The sequence below is a fragment of the Cyprinodon tularosa genome, unplaced genomic scaffold (assembly GCF_016077235.1).
Source record: "Cyprinodon tularosa strain WSP-4 unplaced genomic scaffold, ASM1607723v1 ctg995, whole genome shotgun sequence".
NCBI classification, from domain to species: domain Eukaryota; kingdom Metazoa; phylum Chordata; class Actinopteri; order Cyprinodontiformes; family Cyprinodontidae; genus Cyprinodon; species Cyprinodon tularosa.
The window spans coordinates 4,282-25,322 of NW_024039779.1; the positions used below are offsets into that span (position 1 = coordinate 4,282).

Here is a 21,041-nt window from a genome sequence, read left to right on the forward strand (position 1 = left end):
ATGAGTGCAAGCAATAAGGCAATTACGACCAAGGCCACCCACCCTGAGGCTCTTAGTTAATCATGTAAACTCAATCCAGGGGATGGAGATATTGAAATTTCGCTATGTTTACAGTAAATCATCACACATTTAAAGACTTATAATATCAATTACATGTAAACTAGAAGCAAATGTGTTGTATAGCCTAATCTGTTCCTTTCACCTGATAACTCAGAGCAGTAAGTTCATGTAAATCGTGCTTCTTTCTTATTACATTAGTATTATATATTATATTAGTGGATTTAAAATTTTCATTATTTAATTGAAACCAATGTTGCATTTCTACCTATAGACTGCAGAAGATCGTTTGACATCAGATGGTGTTTGGCTGTTGGCGACGCATGCAACCTATAAGGTGCCCTTTTTTCAAACTGAGCACCTGCTCCAAAAAATGTCTGTGCACGCCACTGCAGGTTAGAATAGAACTAAAATCATGTGTTTCGTTTAGGCATCTTCTGAATGGCATCTTCTAAAATGAATTTGATTATATGAAACAATAGTTATTCAAAGTATCATAGATAGATAGATAGATAGATAGATAGATAGATAGATAGATAGATAGATAGATAGATAGATAGATAGATAGATAGATAGATAGATAGATAGATAGATAGATAGATAGATAGATAGATAGATAGATAGATAGATAGATAGATAGATAGATAGAGTTATTGGGGGTGTGAAGGGCAGTGAAAGGGGCGGTCGGCACCTGGTGATTGGAAAATCTCGCAGACGCCACGCGCTAAAGCTGCGGTGAGTGGCGGTTTCCGTGCGGAAGGAGGGGTCTCCCCTCGAGCCTTTTGTGTTGCGGACTTCCACATCCTGCTTATCAATAATTGAGGCGCGCGCCGGCGAACAGACGGAGCTTCCCCCCCTCGCGCGCTGCTATGAGTGCTGCTGTCCGCCCGCTCGGCGCGCGACTCTCCCTCTGTGCGTTCTGGAACAGGAGCCGCTGACAGGTGAGACAGGAGGAAGAGAACAGGTGTGACCGGGACTGGACCGGAGCGAATGTGTCCGGGTTGGAGCTTACTTTTACTCTAAGAAGAAAGGAGCGGCTCCTGCAAGTTTAAACTTCAGTTTTTTGTTTTTTTTTTTCATTAAAGTGGAACTATTTGGTTGTGTTTGTGGTTCGGCATGTTGGCGCTGTGCCTGCTTAGTGCCGCCTGGCTCGCTGCTGACCCGGTTAGAGCTCAAAATGAGACCGAGCCCATCGTGCTGGAGGGGAAATGTTTAGTGGTGTGCGACTCCAACCCGACTTCAGACCCGACGGGCACCGCGCTCGGCATCTCGGTGCGCTCCGGCAGCGCGAAGGTGGCTTTCTCTGCTGTCCGGAACACCAACCACGAACCCTCTGAGATGAGCAACCGGACCATGGTCATCTACTTTGACCGGGTGAGTGGAAATCCTCTTTATCTGTTGGGTTCTGAAAGTCCAGAGAGTAACTTGGTGCTGGGTCGTTTTCTTTTACAATGTCGGGTGAATTGCGCAGATTAAAGAGAGATTACAATGTTTTGCTTTCTTAAATAACTGCAAAAAAACTCTCACTATTATTTTTTTAATGGTTGTTATAATCATAATCATTTCACACATCGATCCGCAAAGCTTTCATATTTCTATTTTCTATCAAAGCTCCAAACAGAAATGCTTAACACTATAGAAATAAGGACAAGACGTTAATGCAATAAGAAAAAAAGGAAATAGTATATAAAGAAAATTAAAAAGCTTAAAATTTTGCTCAGATTACATGTGTTTAACTGTTTAAAGAAACCAGTCTTTATTCCCTGTAGTCCTATTCATCTGGTTTTTGTTGCAGTTGGAAAACTTTTTTTTTTTTTTTTTACAACTTTTACAGCAGGACAATTTTTGGTGTTCTTATTTAAATTAACACACTGATTTAAAAAATTCCTAGGGCTATTGATTGTTACATAAAAAACTGCTGCATTTTCCCTTAAAATACCCACTCTGTTATCTTAATCACTAAAGCAGACACCCAGTTGCGAAAATGAAAGCTTCACATTATTTCTTCTGCTTGAATTTGCCCTTAAATTTCTAAAAAGAATTAGGAAATACTGATGCTGTGTTGCAGAAAGGCCCAGCAGACTGTTTTGAAATAATCATGACAGTAAAATATGAAAGAATTAACATTTTAAAGGGAAGGTTATTTGAAAAAAACTAAATCCGTAAAGAAAAATTAACAATAGCATGACAGAAAACCCTTAATAAATACATTTTGAAAGAAAAGCACCAGAGTTTATTTCAATTTTCAGATCCAATATCATTTCTTTAAATAACAAAAGTTTCTTGTATTTTCCTATAAAAATGTAATTGTAATCTCACAAAATATTTTTTTTTCTAAAAAAAGCACAATTAAAATAATTGCATATATTTTTTTTGTTCTTTTCCAGGTTTTAGTAAATGTTGGGAGGAATTTCGATGAGGAACGAAGTAATTTCATCGCACCACGGAAAGGAATTTACAGTTTTAACTTCCACGTAGTCAAAGTCTACAACCGCCAAACAATACAGGTAGCTGTTTGATAAAGGTGTTTTAATATGTAGGTTAATGTGCTCTGTAAAGGTGGAGTGTCACTTTAATCTGTTCTTTTAGATGTTGGGGATGAGTTTTCCCCAGGGTAAGGTCAAACATGGGTGTTGGCAGGAGTGGGCTGATCATCCATCTCCCGCTGACCCAATCGGGATCAATCAATACATCCACAGTGGAGACATAAAGCTGGCGGGGATCTGTTAAAACAGCAGCTCATTCAGCACTAAAGGTCAAATATTGTTTTTCTTATATTCTTTGGGACTTTTTAGTTAAAACAGAGAATAATCAAACATAAAATTTTATGTCAAAATAATATACACCCTGATGAGGCCTTTGCCAAAGCTTAACCATTTACTCCACTCTTTTGATGTTTCCATTGATTTAAAGCTCTAAAGCACATTTTTTCAGCATCTAACGTACAGGCGATGCTGCGCTACAAGCCACCCGGCTGTAATTACCATGTATCTCTTGCAAATTACATTGTTGTGTAAATATTGTCGGGCCCCCTGAGGGTTTGGCGTAAGGATTTTGCCGCTATTTCTTTATTGTTGGGGCCCTAAGTTAATGAGCACAGCAGCAGCAAGAACAACTGGAGGTGCAGGCAGTAATCAACTAGAGGACCACTGGTCATGGCTGCTTGACTCATGACACTGAGATAATTAAGACATTTCGGATCATGCAGAAAACAATGATTTCTCTCCTGACACCATTAGTGCAGATATGTTCTAAATTAGCAGGTTAAATTAATTTTATGTGACTAAAACTGCAAATCATATGAACATTTGCTTGATCTCTTGCTTGGAGGGCATCTTTCATTTAAGATTTCTGCTGGTTTGAATATTTTAAATGAGCAGAAATATTTCAGTTCAGACTTTAGACGGGCATGTGTTCCTTGTCGGCTCAGCTCCCAGCTTCTAGACGAAGCGCAGTTCTCCCTGTGTGCTGTGCCGCTTGTCCTCCCTCATCCGTCCTGCACATCTGCCACACTAAAAACTCCCACTGTTTAATTGCCTGAGCGGCGACCACCGTGGCGTGTTCAGGAGATGAGAGGCAGCGGGAAGAGCAGGATAAATGTGGAGAAGTGAGAGGGAAGAAGGACAAGAAGAAACGCGAGCAAAGAGGGGCTGCAAAAGTTGCATGGATTCAAGGGAGGAACGGATGGGGGAAAAAAGATGCTGGGTGAACAAATAATTGGAAAAGATGGAAGGAGGAGAAGGTTCAGAGGGGAAGACGACCAGACATCATGAGAAGTGTTGATTAGCAGCTCTCCAATGTGGTTGGAACTATTAAGAGTTTGTTTCTTCCCCTACAGAGATACGTGGATAAGAGCATATGAGAGATGATAGAAGCAATCATTATTTTCAACCAATTAAACAAAAATGTCGCAAACTAAATATATTTGATCAGCATGTAATGTGACTCTTAACCTCAAAGAACTTATTTACATTATTTCTGTATAACAAGCCCACATCTTTACTTTAAATGCAACATTTCTTTTCAATCTCCTCTGCATACAGATGGCTTTAACAAGTGGAATAAATAAACACATAATTTAAGCAAGCAGCATCCTCATGTTTATTCTGTTAGTTGCTTGTCAAAACTAAGGATAAAACAGGTTTATTCATATTGACTGATTTTCTTTTTTTTTTTTTTTTTTTTTTTTGGTATACTGATTTTAGGATTTTTTTTTAGATCGACCAGTAAGTTTTCTTCTGCTTGATCCAGGTGAGCAGTTCCTTGAAGCTCTGACCTGCTGATTTAGCTTTTAAAGATTCAAATTTTTTCGGGTTTTTTTATAGGTTATCAAACATTACATATTAACTCGAGGTCTGCTGATAGAGGTAGAAGTGTTTTAAACCAAAAGGTTGTGAAGGAATTACTAGATGGACCACATTAGTGCATCAAAAGGTAAAAATTTATCTGATGTTTCAGTCAAAACAAGGGCATCAAAGTAGCTCTGGTAGGTTTAATATGTTTAAACAACAAATTAGATAAATTACTTAATTTAATACTTCAAATTATTTTGTTTTTCAGTATTTAATTTGATTATCAACCAGTTGAATCGTGGCTCCAGAAATATTTTTACTCGTTAAAAGTGATAAAAATGTGAATATCTGTTTTAAGTTAAATTTGATATCTTCCTAACAACTTTTATCATCACAGAGCTACAGTACTCAGGGACATGTGTTTTATATGGTTAGTAGGATTACACTTCCTTAAAATTGATATTAAATAGATGTTTTCTTTCAGGAAATGTATTAGAAACTAATATTAATTAAACTATTTTCATGTGTCATACATACTCACAGACACTTAGTCCCCCCTCTTCCCTTACCGCAGCTTACCTGAACAAAGATGGTGGACAGTGAAAATAGTGAGCCGGCATTGGTACGTTGAAACTCCTAAAAGACAAATATCTTCCAAAGAGACGTTTTCTTTGTCAAAAACAAAAGTGTTTCTGACATTTTGTTTTGTGATAGGCTGATGTAGCAGAGAAGGACCAAAGGCATTAGCACCCTGCTGAACAAAGACAGACACTCTGATGTCGATCAGGAGATTTAAAAAGTCACTAAAAGCTCTTTTTGGAAACACCCACAACTACAATTATTTTAGTAAATGACGCAGCTGCAAAACTTTGATAAATAAAAATATCCTTGGTCCAAAATTGCTATTTTATTTCAATTTTCCTTTGTACAATTTACAAGCCAATACAACATTCAGGCGCCAGGCTTTTTGTTCATGACCTTGAATGTTGTCTTGTCTAGAGTCCATTATCACCAGAGGTGTCAAAACTGTTTATTACTGAAGTAGACGTATAAATCCTACTGTTTAAAAACACTTTATTGGAAGTTAGAGTATCAACTTAAGCTTTTTACTCAAGTAAATGTGTTTTAAGTACCATTTTTAAATCTACTTAAAGCATAAAAGTAAAGTAATGCAGGAAAAATGTTAATGGCAGATGCTTTAATGCACTACCCTATTAAGGAACACTTCTACAATTCTGGATGATAACTTCCTTATACCTAATTTTCGTAGTTTCATAATTCATGGTAACAGTGACAAATTTAACTTAGCTTCATCTTGAAAAACTATTAATTTTGGTACATGGCAAACAACAATTTGGTGCAGTACTGAGTCAAACCAACAACATCATTGCCAGTTTTCCTAAATCTGAGAAGAGCAGTTTGGAAGATTTTCCAGATCTTGGTTGTGTGGTAACAAATCAGATGAACTAGTTCTTTAGTACCAATGATTGACTTAATGTCTCAAACTATGCAGTTGTTTAGAAGCTGCCCCAAATCAGTTATTATAAAACTACAGTTCTTCTCTTTAGATATTGTCAGACCTTCTCAATGTTCTGTGGGTTTGGCCTGTGCACAAAGTGCTGTGAACCAAATATTTTTTCTGCTGCAGAGGGAGATCTACCTGCTGTAAAGGTTCATGTGACTTGTAAACATTTTGTCTGATATATTTAACTTGAGTTAAGTCTCTGGCCCAATCCAAATAAATCAAATTGCAGCTCCTACCTCTTTCCCCTAGCTTCTATCCCTTCACCTTCTCTGGAGTCATAAGTAAGAACTCTATTCAGGAAAGAAACTTTGGACTTCTTTGCTGAAGGCTGTCAGTCTTATGGAGGTTTAAAGACGAGAGACATGCACTTAAATGATGCCTGTCAAATTCTGACCACCACTTTCCAGAAAATAACTTCAAATAACAAATGTTCCATAAATGCAGTGAATGGCTTAAAATCTTCCTTAAAAAGCCCCAAACGCACATGAAAGTGTCTACCTTTGTATTTGTCACATAGAGTAGTAGAAATAATTTATGTTTTGTTAAAATACATGAAGTGGGTTATGCCTATACATCATGTCAGGCAAATTATTTTGGGTAACTGATTAGCCCCCAGTGGTGGCTAGGAATTTTAGGAGCTCCCAGCTTTGACTGAATTGGTGATAGGAAGGATACTGCTTCCTTTTCCTAGCTCCTTCCCTACTGCTAGCACTGAGCAGATAACGCTTATGATGACTACTGATCCTCTTCTGCCATGGCTTAAGTGTCCTTATTCATTTATGGTGTTCAGATTAAGGATGTGTAACTCAGCCCTAACCTCAGACCTCTATGGTACATTTACTGACCAGGTCGAAAAAATAAGGATTATTGGAAATCAAGCTGTCAACAGTCCGGGCAGTTGATTTACTGTGCACCTTAACATACGGATTAATTTAGAAGCACTTGATTTAAGCTACCTTAAGATCAACCAGCAGTGTCCAACAATAAGCCCAGTAGACTAGAGGGAATTATATGCAATACTCACCTTCAAAATCAAATTGAACATTTTTGCTTGAAGAGGCAGAAGGTTTTGTTGCATGAATTTTGGATATTTTTGCAGATGTATTGTACATTCATAAATATCTTGTATCGAAGCAGGCTTAAAGTGCTGGGAGCTGACCAAGGAGCTCTTCTAAAATTCCCACATGCTGGCTGTATTATGACCCTTTGTGTCGCTATGATTTTCCTAAAAGAACTGATTCAGACTGCTGATTACATACTGCCTTGATAATTACAGCACATACCTGCAAGCTGATCCTGTTTGCACAGGAGAAGACTTTCATTTCAAATGAAAAAAGCTCTCTAAAAGGTATATTTTGACAGTTATGCAATGCAAATACAGTATTTTGCTATCAACGTTGAAAACATTTTCTCTCAGAAATAGATTCCACTCTCAAAGTAGTTTTCTTCTCTTTCTCAAAAACTAAGTCTTTGCTGTTGATTCAGGATTTTACTCTTTATGTGAAAAATTGGTAAATGGCGGGACTGTGTTCCTATTGACAGCTGATTGATGATATGAGGTGGTCAAAGTTGAACAGCGCCTTGCCTGGAATGTGGACCTTCATCGTGTAACATTAAAACACTTAGAAACTAAATAAACTGCATTACAAAGGCGATGTCAGCCATCTTCTTTAATTTCATATAGCTCTGTCCAGCTTCAAAACAGACTTTCATCGTTTCCCAAGTTTGCCAAGTTTCCATTTTTATCCAAGTCACCTCTGACATGAATTGATGGTAAACACCAAACAGCATTTTATTTCCCTTCTTTGCTATAGAACTGTTTGCATTTATTTTTGCCATCTGCAGAAGAAATGCAGTCATGCTTTGTTATTGGATGCATTCCTTGGTCTTTTGAATCAAATCGTAAAATATTTTACTTTTTTATATCATACCATATTTCTTCCACTAATATGTAATTAAAAGATAAATCCAACATATAATTACATCTTTTTTTCATTAAGTCTCAAATTCTGTCAACTTTTCATTATTTACAAGTTAAGAAGTTTTTGTCTTATATGTTTGAAAAAATGGTTGTGAATAAATTGTGGATATTACTAAAATACAGATATAAATGATCAGAACTGGATATTTTATTTATGACATCCGTTAAGACATCTCTATTATTCTTTGAAATTGGATTCAGATTTCGTTTTCTCTACCTTTTGAAATTATTACAACATATAATGTTTCCTGTCTTCAGGGATTGATTTATAGATTTAAGATGTTGCATTTTATCTATGTGATGCCAAACATTATAATGTGAGGCCATGTTTTTTGATATTTGCAGAAAAGGTCATGGTGATCATACATAACATGTAAATCTATATTCATTGATGGCAACACTAATAGGAATCCAGGAGTGCAGAACAGCGCTTCAGAACTCTCCCCTTTCGGTCATGTTCATTAGCTTTTTCTGTGTCTCTCTTTGTCTTTTTTCATATAAAAAAAAAACATCTTGTAAGTAAATCATGGCAGCTGAGTTAAATCAAATTATCTTTTGACGTGTGAAAAGATTCAAGATATATCAATGCAAAAGAAAGCAGACTTTCAAATCATTATGAAAAATAACTATGATTATCTTATTAAGAAGGATTCCTCTGCACATTTGGTATGAGCGATAACACAGAGGAAGCTCTTTAATTTGCTATTATCCCATTACTGGAGACAAGCTGCGAAAATAACTAACTGCTTGTGTAAATGTTTCCTCATTCGGAACTTTAAATCAGAATCTCTTTTCAGAAATGATTTATTTTCCTTACAGGGACTCTATTCTTGCTGTCAAAAGGGATGAGTTCCCATAATCTGGCAACAAAAACAAATTTATGTAGTTGTAAGTAATACAGGGGCATAAAGAGAAAGCATGGAAGCCAGATGCTTGGTTGTTTTTTATCCAACAGATGCATGTTCACTCTCAGTTTAGCAGAAAATTACCAAATGGTAATGTGAAAAGATAAGATGATGGGAATGTTGTGATTATATCAAGTATCATATTCGGTCATTATAATGTCCATATGTTACATATTTACTGTAAACCTGAGAAGTGTGTTGTGGTTTTCTGACTGGTAAAGAAACATGGTTCAGTATTTATAAAACAGGCATTAAAAGGTAAAAACATTTTCCTATAAAATAAATAGGACTTTGGTGAAATCAGTGAGAAAACCCAGCTGTATTAGGTGACCTGTGACTCAAACACACATTCCTTCGGAAACACCATTCTATTTAAAGCTCAAATACCTAAAACTGAACGCTTGACTGTGTTTTTTTAATATTATTGATGGATTATAAACATTCAGTTTCATTTCTGATGACAGGATATTTATTGCAGGTAGAGCTGTATATAAAGACGGGAATTGAAGGGAAAAAAGTGGATGATTTTAAGATTATAGATTGTTGGAAGGACAGAGAACACAACTGATGCTAGGAATTACATTAAGACCAGAGAAAAGTCTTACATATAATTAGATTTACTAAATACTAGATAGAAATATAAAACTAAACGAAAAGACCAACTTTAATATTATTTTTAAGAGAAATTTACCCAATTATTGTTTGAAGAGGACCCAAATGCAGAGAGAGATGCTAAGGTGGTTTCTTGCAGATAAAAAAGGTGGCAACTGAAGCAAAAATAAAAAAAATACAGAAATACCTAAATCTAGGAGACGTCAGGGAAACATATGAGGAGCAGAGTAATGATGATGAACCAGCTAACAGTAACTGAAGAGGAGGAGTATAAATGTAGGGCTGAACAAAGACCAGGCTAATCAGCAGACTGGGAGCAGGTTTGGACAGAAGTACCTAGAAGGGAGCTAGGAGAAGGAGAATGACACAAGAGGGCAACAGAGGGTAAACAAGAAATGCATAAGAACTTAAATAGAAGAAAAAATTATGAGAATAACACAAAATGAAAAAACAAAAAGGAAACTCAAAAAGAAAACTTGAACTTAACCAAAAGCATGAACCAAAGACGGAAAATAAGTCTTTCAGACAGGCCCATTTTGCGGACGATGAAATAACAGAAAACCCTAATTGACAAAAAAAAAAAACTCAGTTCTAAAACCTTTATGAGGGATTGTTTTTTTTTTTTTTACATAACAATTTCCTGTGCAATCAGAGCTTTTAAAATTCAGTTTGAGCCATTAGCTACATGGATTAAAGTATTCCGAACCCCCTGTTAGATTTCCAGCTCATAGCCATTGCCCGTGGGCAAAAAAATCACTCGAAAATGATTTGACAGTAAATAGATTAAAAATACTATCGGAATCCCTCTTGCATTTGTCAGCCAACGGTAGCAAAGGAGCGCTCTGAAACTAACAGTATTAAGGCTGATTTATACTCAAAAACCAGTTCGTCTGTGTCTGCAACATAGGCCCAGGATTTTTTTATTTTTTTTTGGTTTAATTACTGTGAGCACATTTAGGAAGAAAACTACAAAATCGAGAGACTACAGTTTCTCAAAAATAAAGCTACTTTGTGAAAAGTAATCTTAAATAAGACATACGTTCCAGGTTTTTTGAACTTCTATTTTTAGTTATCTGTATTTTTGCATTTTTAATTTAAGATGAACTTGAGCTTATAACTATTTTACAATGCTCCTCCTTCTTGATCTTGACCAAAGTGGTATTTAGTTTGATTTAAGCATATCTGAATTATACTCTAAGTAACAGCCCCTCCCTCTCTTGGAGGAATGAGCACTGCTGTTTCTTTCTGTTAAAAAAGCACCAGAAAACAGCTAGTGCTAAATGCAATATTTGATCTTATATAAGCCTATATTTAACTTTTTCAAGGGTTAAGAAAGCAGATATAAATCATTTTGATGGTCAGCATTTCTGAAAGTTGCCTGTTTTATATTTTGTGAAATATTTTCTGGGTTTTTTTATCAGTTTTTTGTTCAATTGTTTGTAGATTTTCATATTGAATACATGCATATTATTTTTGGTTCTGATATCTTTGAGGTTTCTGAAGAACCTTGAACTAATTGTTGAATAGACAAAGGAGACTGTATTCCTTTACGAATCTCTGCACAAAAAAATGCACGCACAAACACACGCAGCACGACTCAGTCCCATAGAATGGCTTCAGATTGTACCAGTAGGCTCAGTAGGTTGTTATCACCAACTGAATCCTAATCCTAACCCTAAAGTCAACACCCCCGCGGAATTTATTAATCTATCTAAGTTGTGGATAAAAGTGCAACAGTGTGCAAGCATTGTGCAACACGTTTTGTTTATGCTTACAGTAACATGACCAACATGTCATGCTAACCCCGAAATCCCATATACTCCGTCAGCAACCCCCGCTGCGCTCCAGACTGGCTTCTCAAAGCAAAGCCTACAGCTGTGGCACCGGCTCCCGTCCACTCCCCTCTGTGTCCCTTGGAGATGGTAGAGGGCATGCGCGAGATGATTAAATTCAAAGCAGCAAAACATACGGAAATGATCTAGGGTTTCCGCGGATCATTAAAAATAATTACAATCCATTATTTTTTGGGGAATTTTTTTCATTAATTTCATAAATTTTTATGGGATTTCGGTGTAACAATCAACATGGAATCAAACCGAACCGAAAACCGTGACCACGAAACCGTGAATCGAACCGAACTGTGGATTTTGTGAATCGTTCCACGCCTAGTGTGTGTGGAGTTTGTCCTGTGCATATATATGAATCACATTTGTTTAATTGTGAAAATTGAGACAGATTAAGCTCAATATTTTAGTATCCCCTTAGACAATCATTGGAGTGACCATTGGGAGCACTATTGGCTTTGAAGAATTCCATGGGCTTTATTTCTGCTAGTATGGAGAATAAAAACTAACTAAAAATAATTAAAAGGGAATCTTATGAATCTAAGTAAGAGAGCTGTGGATCTGAAAGGAAATTATTTAAAATAAAAGGGAGAGAACAGGTTGAAGTTATAAAATGCTTAGTCAGAAAAGGAGTGTCATCTAAATCTGGATTGGAAGTCAAGTTGCAGCAGTCATTAAGCTTTAAGTGCGGTACTAAAATGTCAGGGTTTTTACCTGTTGACTTTTTATTTTCTTCACATCCTTCATTTGAATCTCCCTTTGTCAGCCTCTCCTTACATTCTTTATCCTCATCCTATCTTTTCTTGTCCTCTTATCTGTTACTCGGTCTGTTCATTGGTCTTCATCCATTAATAAACGCAGGTCTTTTGCAATCTGAAATTGTGCAAATCCTTAAGTTACTCAAATTTATTTTTATTGTGGTAATTTTTTGTTGCTGTTGTATATTTTTTCTGCTTGTTTGTGTTATAGATGAGGTAAACAAGCATGACATGGGTTGATTCATAAAGGTGATGACCACAGTCTCAGCCTCCACAATCACAGTTTTATTACTGCTATACATCACTGCCATAACTCAACACACTCATTCTGAGAAGCTGTTTGAGAAATCACAAGAGATTCTGACCATTGTTGTTGTCAGAATGGGTTACAGTTTGGGGTCATGTTGATTTAGAGAGATGTACACTGACTGTTATATGTAACTGTCAGCAGCATGCAATGTTCTGTTTGTTTGTATTAACAACCTGCAACTCCACAACAGGTAATTGTTGTATTTTGGGCTTGTTTTCAATATAAAACTTTTTTTTTCTTCCCATGAGTGGCCATAAATGCAGATGGCAGTAGACAGGACAGATCTTGGGTAATGGTATGCAGTACAGTGGATCTGGAAAAAAACTCTTACTCTTGTGCACCAGCATTCATGATTTTACCATTTCTAAGATTTCCTGCTCTTAAAAGACTTTAAAAATTTAGAAATATCCATGTGGATTCACCATCATCCAGTTTTACTATCTGTCTGTCTCCCCACCTGTCTGTCCGTCCGTCTGCCCATCAATGTGTGTGTGTGTAGATATAGATATACAGAACACTGATTATAAAAAAAGAGGATACATAACAATACAATATAGCTTCAACTAAATCAAACTTCTGTGAAATCAAACTGTCCAATTATGAAGCAACACTGTTAAAGAATCGATTTCCCATGCTGTTGTGCAAATGGAATAGACAAAAGGTGGAAGTTATTGGCAATTAGTGAGACACACTCAATAAAGGATTAGTTCTGCAGGTGGGGACCACACATGGCTTCTCAGTATCTATGCTTTTTTTTTGCAATGTTTTGGTCACTTTTTAATGTTGTTGGTAGTTTCACACTCACTGCAGCATGAGACAGACTCTAGAACCCACACAAGTGTCTCAGGTAGCACAGCTCATTCAGGATGGTACATCAATGCTAGCTGTGGCAAGAAGGTTTTAAGTGTCTGTCAGTGTAATGTCCAGAGAGTGGAGGTGCTACTAGGTGACAGGCCAGTACACCAGGAGACATGGAGGAGGTTGTAGGAGGGAAACCACTGCCACTACCTTCGCCTTTCTGCAATGAGGAGCACTGTGAGAGCCCTGCAAATGACCTCCGTAGGCCACAATTGTACATGTGCCTGCAAAACGGTTAGAAACAGACTCCATGAGGATGAATGGGGGTTGTGCTCTAAGGCCAACACCATGCAGAACATTTGGCATTCGCCAGAAAAACACAAGGATTGGTAAGTTAGCCACTGGTTTCCTATACTATTCACAGATGAAAGCAGGTTTATACTGAGCCCATGTGACAGAGGTGCTGATTACGTCATAGTGATGCGCCGTTGCCTATTCGGACTGGAAGACTCCTTGTTATACGGCCAACATATGCAACCATCTGTCCGTCTGAAATTAATGAAAGTAGCTGTTTTAACTGGTTATTGAGTCACATATGTGTCAGGTACTTTTTAGTTTAATGAAAGGTTTGTATAGGTCCCTTTGTAAATGGGTTTGGTTTACATTTAAGCACAGATTCTAATATCTCTGCAGTGTGAGGACTTTAAATCTGATAATCACTTTGAAGGTACTGCTGCTGAAGCTCCTCAAATATGTAATTACCATACAGAACAATAGTGAGAAGTAAGGGTATCTATTCTTTGCCTGTGTTTTGCATCAACTGTTACCATACGCTAGGCGACATAGCGTATGGTCGGCAAAAGCTGGAGAAGGAATCCCTCAGGAGAACACCCGCCACCTCATTAGGACCATAGCTAGGCATTTTAGGGAGGTCATACAGGCACGTGGAGGCCATAGACAATACTGAGGCTCATTTTGAACTATTTCAAGAACATCACTTCAAAGTTGAAGTGATGTTCTTGTTGATGTTAATTTTGTGTGTGACTCCAAATCCAGACTTATATTGGTAATACATTTGATTTTATTGATGATATTGGTTTGATTTTGTTATCAGCACATTCAAGTTTTTACAGAACGATGCTGACCCCCAAAAGAAACCCACTAAAAATAATAGCTGGCCAATCTATTGGTCTGTCTGTATCTTCTAATTTCATGCCTTAACATCTCTTCCTTGCAGGGTCTCACTCTCCTTTAAACATGCATTTATACTTACGATGTTTGGCACGGTGGCTGTATTTCTAATGCTTTACATATCAGGCTTATACGTAAGAAGTCTGTTTTTTATGTAATAAGTAACATCCTGAGGTTTTGTTGTGTTTTAGATTCCAAACTAGTGTTAATCATGAAGTTACATAATCAGTTTGTCTTTATATGCCCCAAAAAACATTGGATGTTGTAACTGTGAATGGTTGTACATAGAATGCACAACTACAGCTATTGAGGGACTCTGTATATTTTCATTTCAATTAAAACTATTAAAATCCAACACTCCACTTTCTGGTTGACAACTCGACAAGCTCTGCCCTAGTAGTATTTGTTCCACTAATGTCTGCCGCTAAAAGTTCATTGTTCATTTCAAGTCAGCATAAACTTTAAATTGAATTCAGCAAATAGTGATGGGTCAAGCTCCTTTAGATGCAGTGATGAATTAGTCACCTTCTCAAGCACAATTTGCACGTAAAGTAACCATCTTTCTCCAAGTCTTTGCCATCTGTCTTCTTGTGGTAGCTGCGGGATTTCCTTATAGGTTGGGTTCAGAGCGCAGGGGTGCACAGTGTTGCACCCTTTCTCAAAGGGCCAAAGATGGAAACAAGCTTGTGGCTCCCCTACTTCAGCCATCATACAACCTGTAGAGCTAGCAGCTATGCAGGGATGCAAGGTGGACGGGTCATATAGCTTTTAAATTTTCTATTCTATAAAATTGGTAGAAAGATATAAGTAAATCTGAACAATGTATGTATAAGAATATATCTGCAAAATCTCTTATATTCAATGAAAAATACTTAGTTAAGTAAAGTGTGCAAAATAGCAATTAAAAATAGAAATCATATCAGATTTATAGTCCCCACACTGCAGATATATTTGAATATATCCTTAAATTAAAGCCAAATCCATCTTTACAGTAAAAGATAAAACCCTTTAGATAAATCAAATTTACCCGCCACATATCTGACTCAATAACCATTAAACAACTATTTCAATTAATTTCAGACAGAACCATTCATATTTGTATTATATTAAACTGAACAATAGACTCCGACAGAAGAAAGTACCATTTCCTCTGATCACGGAGCACCTGGCTTGCTATGTCTCGCAATGAATCCTGGGATAACCAAGGATGGAAAGGATACAGCGGACCTGTCCTTCAAATCAGGCAAAAAGAACAACGCATTTGTAGGCCGCATAACAAGGAGTCTTGGAATCCGACTAGACCTCGTTGCAATGCTATGACGTAAACGGCCTTCGAATCTGGCCTTCAGGGGACACATCCCATAAATTCGAACAGAGCTTATGACTCAATGACCACAAACATGGACCCTGGAATGCCACAAGAAAAACAATTGAGAAGTAACTTATATGGCAAGAAGAGGGTTCAGGCAATCAGCATGTTTGCCGTGCTAGTAATCAGATACACTGCAGGGGAAATAAGTTGGCTAACGAAGAAAATTTAGGGCACTGATGTTAAAAAATGTATACTACTCACTGTACCTGGTGGTTTTCATCCCAAATCGACTATCCATAAACCCAAAGTTCAAAGGATGCAGATGCTTAGTGAGCATCAGAGCCACCATCAAAGATCAAACATCGAAGCACCAAGGATATATATGAAGAGGTGGTCCTAGTGAATGTGTAGTACAGTGGAAAATGGAAGATAAGGATCTAATAGAAGCATTATGGAAGGAAAAACTCTGCAACCATAGTTTTGGTGGTCATCCCAGCACTGATTGCAAAACCGAAGAAGTGGCTCTAACAGATACCTGGATAAACAACTGACATCTCAGTCCGAAAGAAAATGTAGATTAGAATTATTTTTTTTGTTTTTAAATTGAAAAAATGTGCTTCTTTCAGAGGAGATATATTTGGAAGAACCCAAACCAGCTCCACCACAATAGGTAGCTTTGTTAAACAGCTTGGAGCATCTTAAATAGTGTAGGCTTTGCAAATATTTCATTTTAGATGAATCATCTGCAACCTCAGTTTTAACATCTTTAAGTAAATACTGCAGGGAATGCACTTTTCAGAGTAAAAATATGTAAAAATAGCAGAATTAATTCAATATATTTTAATTTATATAGAAGGAAAAGGTTGCCATCCAAAATGTTACTTAAAAAAAAAATATGTAGGGTTTACGTATTTTGTAAATAGACTTTTTATGTATGATTATAATATTTGTTGCAAAATATGATATAAAGTGGTATAAATAAGAAAGATATAAAAAGTTTAATTTAAATAAATGTTAACTAGAGTAAACTTGAAAGAGTATTTTTGAGTCGTTTTGATTAAATCTATGAAATTCCCCAGACGGGAGACCAATTCTGACAAACTATTAAAGGTAAAAAAGGGAAAGCAAAGACTGAAGAGAACAAACCCCACCCTAATGCAATAGAACACTGAATTTCTCAACCTTGAGCCGACAACACATGCACATTCAAATAAAACCTGTTTATCAAATCACCAGCATCCATAGCAGCAGCATGGTATGTCCGTGGACACGAACAACTACATGGTCTCATGTTTAAATTATCTATGATTCTACATTTAATTAAAATATGTGCACTGTCGTTCAGAAAAATGTAAATTTTTAAATTTGAAAGCTAAATATATTTTCCAGAATTGACCAAAGCCATTTTCAGGATTTTGAAGTGTTGTTTTGTGGCCCTGATCTTTTCTGTTTTTCTGTCGTGACAATTGGAAAAAAAATAATTTGTGTAGGCTGAGTGTTTTCCTCATATTCATATAAGCTCTTCAGACTAACAGACGTATACTCCCTACTCCCCCCCCCCAGCCACACAAACACTCATCCAGCCAGAGTGCGTCGCCTAGTTCAGTTTTCTATTAAGAGGAGTGCTAGGCTAAGAGAGCTTTTGACTCTGACAGGCTCTCCATCTCTGTCTCCTGCCCACACACACAGAGCCCTGACCACTAGGCCAAATGAGCTGGTTAAGTGTATAATTATGGGATGTTTATGACTTTGCTTCATCATTTAGTGACAGTTTTACAATTAAATACTTTCTGGGTGAGTGGAAATATTTTCACTAACTTAGCGCTCAGGTGTGAATGTGTTGAAAATGGCTCTTCTGCCATAAAGACCACAATGTCTTCATTGATATAAAGAAGCAACCTGGAAGGAATCCTTTCCATCCATTTTTGTATCCTGTCTCTGTGCTCAGGTGCCATCCTTCCAAAAGAACTTCAAATTCACTGTTTTTATGCTGGGACTAATTAGTTAAAAGAAGAAAAAAAAACATCCTATTGAGGTTTTTTTGTAGGACTTATACAAATAGAAAATAAGAAATATACTGTATATATTACAGTTACATCCAAGAATCACTGGTCAGTGAAGCTGTCCCAGCTGTCTGTAAACCAAACTCAATTTAACTATTGTCCAAACATCAGGTCCTTTAATGTAAAGCAAGCCCTTACTTATAACCCTTCACCACTGTGCTGGATAGTTAATGCTGCTTTCTTTGCTGTTTTTATGACCATCTGCAGCGATCGATAATCACAACATTTATATCTGGTTTAAAGATGGTCCGTTACCAGTACGTCTGGTCAGCAGCAGCATGGCCACTGCCTTTTTCTCTTTGGACTTTGGTTTGACTTATTTTTTACACAAATGTCTTTAACATTAACATCTTTACCAGCTTGTTCGTTAAAGGCTTCCACATCCCTGGACATCACAGAGACACACAGGACAGAATCAATGCAGACATACAGTCCTTCTTGAGAGAAAACTAGATTGATTAATCAGCCAAATGGCTTTGGAGTGTCGGAGGAAGCTTGAGAACCATTGCAGTGGGAGAACATGCTGAAAGACCAAAAGCAGGGGTTCAAACCGAGAACCTTCTTCATTAAAGACTACTGTGCTACTGTAAAAACTGCAGCCTGTTTTTGTTAGATACTGACTTAACTCATTTTAGAACTTTATCATTTAATGTGTTTTTTTACACTATTAGAGGATACTATCCGATGTTGATGCCGTGACTTACTTAAAATTATGAAAAATGTTTGTCCATTAACACAGGTGTATTGATTCTTTTTCTTTTTCACCAATACTAAGAGTCCCTTTTAGTATTGGTGCTAATGCAGACATTAAAAGAACCAACGTTACAAAATTGAAAAATTCCCACAGCTTCCTTTACAGTATGTCTATTTTCTTGCAGAAACATGATTTATACAAGTGGCTCTAGAAATTAAATACAAGAGAAAGCGTGTTATTTCTCTTTTCCTATTGGGAAGCTCTGTGTGTTCTCACAGGAAGGCCTGTAATCCCACACGGTTTATAAAATGTATTCCGGCATTAAACAGATGTTTCCACAGTATTCTTTTCAGTTTGTTTTACTACTACTCTGTTACCAAAGCCAGCATAAAACAATGTTGTTATTTAAAGTGAAGCCTAAGAAGGGAATCAAATCCCAGGAGGGCTCATGTTTCTGTTGAAACTCCAAAGAGAAGTGATGAAAGCTGCTGTCTGCTGCCTGTTTTAAAGAAGAGAGGGGAAGCGTCTCTGACAGACACTTCTTTCTGTAAGAAGATGTTATTCCCTATTGAAATATTTGTTGAGTCACACACACTCTAAGCCTTTTCCTTTTCCTCTGTTGTCGCCTCTGTGGGGTTTTGTTGTAATTTCATCAGGAGGGAAAAAAGATGCTCCATCTTTGCAAATCTATTGACCACGTGCTGACTATAGAAAACTGCAGAAAAATACTCTGTTCCAATATTATGACCATAATTAATGGATGTGAATTATAAACTATCAGTTGATACATATGACCCTGATACCACATTTTAAACCTTCCCATTCGGGTTTGCTGCTCTGCATCCAGACAAACCTTTAAAATATTTTGTTTGCTGGATTCTTAAAATAAAGACAGTCTGGAGTCTGTTGAGAATATTTTATAGACTCAAATTGGACCTTCATTTATTTTACAACCTAAAGTTTTGATATATAAAACCCTAGAATGAAAAGAGTGTTCACTTTAATTTTGCAATGACTGTGAACTGTGAAATAGTTAATCTTATCCATGCTAACAGAAAATCATTAGTTGTGGACTTTCTTTGCTCATTGATAAAGATTATATTTAAACATAGAGTATTAATCCTTATGCTAACAGCTGTTAAAGCCAAGAACTGCTCATTCTACAAAAAAGTCTGATTTCTTTTTGCAAACTAAAACTGGTTTGTGTTCTTTATCCAGGTGAGCTTGATGCACAACGGCTGGCCTGTGATTTCAGCATTCGCTGGCGACCAGGATGTGACGCGTGAGGCTGCCAGCAACGGAGTTCTGATCCAGATGGAGAAGGGAGACCGGGCTTACCTCAAACTGGAAAGAGGAAACCTGATGGGAGGGTGGAAATACTCCACCTTCTCTGGCTTCCTGGTGTTCCCATTGTAGAGAGGAAGGAGATCAGAAGGAGCAGGGGATGGAGAGAAAGGAGGAGGCGCCGCTGGAAGATGGAAAGTTCAGAAGAAAAGAAGGACACACGATTTGGAAGCAGAAAAGAATGAGAAAAGAGGAGGCTTAACAACAAACTACTGTTTGTACAGGAGGAAGAGGGGGAGATGTTTGGGTGATTTGAGATCAGGTTTAATTCTAGGGATAAGAAAAGCTGGTGCTTAAGAGAAAATGGCCACCGTCCTCGCTTCAGTCCCTCCTTTCATCCATCCCTTCATCCAACATATCCTCTCTTTTTTGTGTGGCTTGACTGCAGCTTTGGACAGCCAGAACTTTTTTTTATTATCTGCAGATAATTTTAATGTGTCAGATTATAAAAAATCTCTCCTTTCCTCTTGACTCCTTCCCCAGTCATTCATCAACACCCTTTATTCATTCATCACCTTCAACATCAACTTTGAAGAATGTTTCTTAAGCTGCTCCTCCAATGCTCCTATTTAATGTAGCCATATTTGTCGCCTTTTTGTTTTCTCTTGCATGACAAGGTTTGCTCTTGGTTTCTGATTTGTTTTCCGAATAAAAACTGAACTAGAATTTTATTTAAACTAACAGGAAACACAAACCTCCGATCATGTATCCAGCCTGAGGATATTTCCCCTCCTTTTAGACGTATTATTTTTTTAAATATAATTTTTGGCTGTAATTCAACTGTTAAAGGTCAATCAAACTCATAACTTTATTGTCTTTTCCTGCCATCAGAGGGTTGTATTATGTTCTGGACATCACAGAACTAAACTTTTAAAAATTATTTTGGTTTTAGTTTGTTACCTAAATGTTTTGGATCATTCGACACATTTTTTTGATTAGTCAGATGACCTAGAAAAAATACAAAAAAACAAAAAAAAATATTTTAAACAATTTCATTTATAAAAAAAACAACTATTTAAACCAACCTGACCCAAACAGAAAAAATAAAAAAGCACTTTGTTTTTAAAACCCTGATTTCAGTGTAGCCAACAACACGTGATTACAGAGCCTGAGAAATAGGAAATCTATCATTGGGATCCGTTTAAGAGCACTGAGTTGACTAAATCTCAGTAGCCAATACACTAGTTACAACCTGAAGATGAGATGGGTACCAAAAGTCAAGAAATGCATCTAAACAGCCAGGAGCTCAGTAAAGAACCTTAACAAAAACATCTAAAGGATTCAACTTGCTAAATTAAGGTCAAAGTTCATGTTGGAAAAATAAAAAAGAGAGACTGGGAGAAAATGGCCTCTGT

General features: G+C 36.9%; 1 protein-coding gene across 1 annotated transcript; it reads left to right on the forward strand.

Annotated features, from left to right (window-relative positions):
• Window positions 1-808: 808 nt before the first annotated feature.
• LOC119777275 (cerebellin-1) lies at window positions 809-20,644 on the forward strand. The gene is made up of 4 exons (XM_038276086.1): window positions 809-998; window positions 1,143-1,431; window positions 2,445-2,564; window positions 19,561-20,644. Exons 2-4 carry the CDS (start codon window positions 1,174-1,176, stop codon window positions 19,756-19,758), a joined length of 576 nt encoding a protein of 191 aa, XP_038132014.1. The 5' UTR covers window positions 809-998; window positions 1,143-1,173; the 3' UTR covers window positions 19,759-20,644.
• The last annotated feature ends 397 nt before the right edge of the window (window positions 20,645-21,041 follow it).

What these genes read in the sequence shown, in the direction of transcription:
- LOC119777275 (XM_038276086.1), top strand. Translation starts at nt 1,174, where the DNA reads ATGTTGGCGCTGTGCCTGCTTAGTGCCGCCTGGCTCGCTGCTGACCCG. An exon ending in TGGTCATCTACTTTGACCGG is followed by an intron (nt 1,432 to 2,444) that starts GTGAGTGGAAAT and finishes GTTCTTTTCCAG; the next exon opens with GTTTTAGTAAATGTTGGGAG. An exon ending in ACAACCGCCAAACAATACAG is followed by an intron (nt 2,565 to 19,560) that starts GTAGCTGTTTGA and finishes TTCTTTATCCAG; the next exon opens with GTGAGCTTGATGCACAACGG.